This window comes from Alligator sinensis, unplaced genomic scaffold (assembly GCF_000455745.1).
Source record: "Alligator sinensis unplaced genomic scaffold, ASM45574v1 scaffold407_1, whole genome shotgun sequence".
In the NCBI taxonomy this organism is placed as follows: domain Eukaryota; kingdom Metazoa; phylum Chordata; order Crocodylia; family Alligatoridae; genus Alligator; species Alligator sinensis.
The window spans coordinates 401,221-405,045 of NW_005842464.1; the positions used below are offsets into that span (position 1 = coordinate 401,221).

Below are 3,825 nucleotides of genomic sequence, written 5' to 3' on the forward strand. Positions count from 1 at the left end.
CAGGCTCCCCGTCTCCGGGCAGGGTCCTCCCAGACGGGGGGGCGACGCTGGCGGCTATGCTGAGGACACACTCGCCTTCCGCCAGGCGGACTGCCGTCCTGTGGCCTCTCCCAGCCCTTCGGGACCCTTTTCCCTGGAGAAAGAAGCCTTTGAGTCCAGAGGAGATGACAGCACCAAGGGGCCGGAGCAGGAGGAAAGGGAGCCAACGCCGTACCCGGATGAGAGGACCTTCCACTACGCAGACGTCTACGAGAAGGTGGTGGTGTCTGGCATGGGGCTGCCCAGCTTTGGGCGCCCGGATAAGGACCGGCCAGAGCCCGCATTCGCAGCCCCGGCGACCAAGAAAACAGCAGGCCGTCACGGGGAGCTGCCGATCCACATCTCCGCCAAGGAGGAGGAGTCGTGCCTGTACACCCCTGCCGAGAAGGAGCTGTCTTCCCCCACCTCCCCCCGGGACAGAGGCGACTCCTCGTTCGAGTACACGGACGTGCACGAGCGACGCTCCCCCCTGCCTGAGGCGGAGAAGCCCCGGGATGCACCGGGAGGCCCGGGTGAGCCGTCCTGGGCAGCGGCCAGGCTGGACAGACCGGACGCTGCGCCGTGCCCGCCCTCCCCGGGGGGGCGCGCGCCGGCCCCACCCCCAGACCTCCTCCACGCCTTGTGCCACGAGAAGCCCGCCACAGACGCAGCTCCCTGCGACGACAACATCCTCTCCCTGCGCCGGGAGCAGCACGTGCCTTCCCCGAAGGAGCCGCCGACCAAAGACATGTACTACGAGAAGGCAGGGCGGGGGGAGGAGAGCGCCAGTGACTCCGAGCTGGAGAAGGGCGCCAAGGAGCGCTCCGAGAAGGAGTCCCGGCTGCCCAGCCCCCCGCGCGTCCCCGGCACGGCCGGCGGGAAGGACGTCTATGCCGACATCCCGGCGATGGAGAAGGCCCAGGCGTCCGCCTCACCGGCGTCGTCCGCCTCCTCACCCTGCGACTCCCCGCAGAGCGACGAGCGCTGGCTTGGGCAGCCAGTTGCCGCCGCGGAGCCCCACGCCGTGGGGTACGGCCCTCTGCCAGGCCCGGGCAGGGACGGCTGGGCACCACGCGTGTCCTGCTCCGGCCAGGTGTCTCCGCAGCAGAGGGAGGGCGCGGGGGTGCCCCGCCGGGAGCCCCCCTTTCCTGCCACGCACTCGTCCAGGGCGGAGGTGGCCTTTGAGGGCCATGGCAAAGATGCCCGCCTGAAGCCAGCTGCTGCAGGGGAGCAGGAGGAAGAGGAGGAGGAGCTGGCTTTGCCCCCGCAGAGCAAAGGGGCTGATTTCTCGCCCTCTGGATTTGGGTTTTCCTCAGCACAAAAGCCCGAGCCATGTGGCGCGCCGGGACGCGAGCTGTCACCTGCGAGCTGCAGGGTGGACAAGCCTCTCGCCCTGAGCCTCCCCGGCGCTTCGTCCCACGACCAGGAGCGGAGCCACGAGTACCTGGAGGTCTCCAAGGCTGCCCTCGGCTTGGAGCCCTCCCTCACCAGGTTCTCGCCCCTGAGCCCGTGCGAGGACAGCCAGCCCCTGCCCGGGTCTGCGGCCGGAGGGGCGGCCTCCCTGCAGCAGCCCCGCGACGACTCCCCCAGCTGCTCCGAGGACGCCTCCTCGGAAGCCACCACGCCGGTGATACACGCGGCCGCCGAGGGCTTCTACTCCCACGTGCTGGCTGGCTACGCTGGCACGGCCACGGAGCCCGACCGCAGGAGCCTGTGGGACGTGTCCCCGCTGCTGCCGGCAGACTCCTCCGGGACCCAGGTGACGGGCAGCCAGGAGCTGGCCGCAGCCGAGGAGCGGGGCCCTCCCTCCCCGTGCGACATGGATGACAGCACGCTGCCGTGCCGTGTCGAGTGCCTTGGCGTGGACGCGCGGGGGTCGCACCGCGCCGCCGGCCCAGGGCAGCAGTCCCCCTTCACGGACCAGCTCGCGGCCATGACCTCGCTGCCGGACGTGCTGACGTCGTTCCCTCCCCCTCGGCCGGGAGACGCCGCCACAGCCAACGGTCCCACCGAGGTGAGCACGAGCCCCCAGGCCTCGCACAGCGTGCCCCCCGCCGCCGAGGCGCTGCGGCATCCCGAGGCCAGCGGCAGCCTGTCGCCGTGCTCGGGGGACGAGGACCGGGAGCGGCAGAGCCGTCCGTCCTCGCTGACGTCCCCGGAGCACAGTTTCCAGCCCTTCTTCCCCGACGCGCAGAGGGGCGGCAGGCCGGGGGACCGCGGCGACGCCTCCCACGAGATGGAGCCACGGCTGGGCGCCGGCTCCGACTACGGGCAGAAGTTCTCGGTGTGCGAGTACAAGCAGAGGAAGGGCGAGCTGTCCCCCTCGTTCATCAACCCCAGCCCACACGACCTCTCCGAGGACAGCGACCTCTCACAGGACGAGGGGCACCCCTCCGTGAAGGGGAGGCCACATCACCCCGCCGGGAGCCAGGGACAGGCCCCCGTGGTGGAGGAGACCCCGCCCACCTCGGTGAGCGACTCCGGGACCTCCCAGTCCGACTCCGACGTGCCCCCCGAGACCGAGGAGTGTCCGTCCATCACGGCCGACGCAGCCATGGACTCGGACGAGGATGCCGATTTCCTCCCGGTAGACAAGACCGTGGGCACGTCTCACCATGCCAGCACGCGGCCCAGCCACGACCCCCAGCCGGCCCCTATGGTGGATCCCCACCCGCACTCCCCGCACCCAGACGTCTGCATGGTGGACCCGGAAATGCTGGTCGTGGAGCAGAACGCGAGCAGAGCCGACAAGCTCGCCAAGAAAGACCTGAAGGAGAAGAGCAAAGGCATGAGGAAGGCCTTGAGCAAGCCGAAGCCATCCTCGCCTGCCCGCAAGCTCGAGGCCAAAGGAAAGCGGTCGCCCACGCCTGTGAAGCAGCCTGCAGAGCGGTCCCCAAAGGCTGCCACGGCAAAGAAGGAGAAGGAGGGAGGGGAGAAGCCGTCCAAGGCACGCGGCTCCCTTGCGCAGCCCTCGCACGCGGACGAGAAGGACGAGGTGTCCCGCAGCAGCCACAGCAACCCGGGCAAGGGCCTCGTGAACGGCATCAAAACCAACCCTGGTAAGACGCCCCTTGGGAACGTGCTTGTGCCCACGCGGCAGCCGCAGCCCTACCCCAGCGCTTCCTACGCAGCCTCCGCGGTGCTGGCGGCTGGAGCGCGGGGGGGCTGCGGCCGGCCGAGGCCAAAGGGCTGGCGGCGGCTGGGGAGCCAAACACCCCTACGCGCGGGGCAGGAGGAGCCAGGGCCCTGGCTTGGGCGAGGGAGCTGAACCCTTGGGTGCACGCAGGCGTCTCCCGTGGGCTGCTCAGCGCTCAGGCTCTGCTCTCGGGGCTGAGGCAGGACTGGGTGTTGACTTCATTTTTGTGCTTGGCGGTGCGCAGGCCTCCCCCGAAGGCTCAGGGCAGCTGCGCTGAAAACCAGACAAGCCAGGGAGCAGCCTGGCAGGGCTCCAGCTGCAGCACGGCTGCCAGGAGCCTGCCCGAGCTACCCGGTCTGGCCGCGCGGCCGGCAGAGCGCCAGGCCCCAGGTTTGGGCTCACGTGGAAGGGATGAGAGGGGAGGAGGGTGCTTTCTTCTGGGCCGGCACGTGCAGTCAGCTGGTGCATCCCGCACTGAGGCCCCCGGCGCCCCCGAGCACCACGTCCATGGCCCCCTGGCCAGTGGGGCGTGCTGGCCTGGGCCCTGGTGGGATTCCTCTCCCCGGCCAGGAAGGGCTGCTGTATGGTGCTACCCAGGCTGCTCCCCTGCCCCTTCTCCCAGGTCTGGGGCACGAGACGGGGACGCGCTCTCCATGGGTCCCGGCCGCGGC

The 3,825-nt window shown here is 70.4% G+C and overlaps 1 protein-coding gene across 1 annotated transcript in view; it reads left to right on the forward strand.

The window, feature by feature from the left end:
• The window catches only part of MAP1A (microtubule associated protein 1A), a 13,430-nt gene that overhangs the window by 6,582 nt on the left and 3,023 nt on the right, over positions 1-3,825 (forward strand). The window contains exons 3-4 of the mRNA XM_025212482.1: positions 4-3,077; positions 3,399-3,740. Of these exons, the coding sequence (XP_025068267.1) occupies positions 4-3,077; positions 3,399-3,740 (3,416 nt within the window). The remainder of the gene's footprint in view (positions 1-3; positions 3,078-3,398; positions 3,741-3,825) is intronic.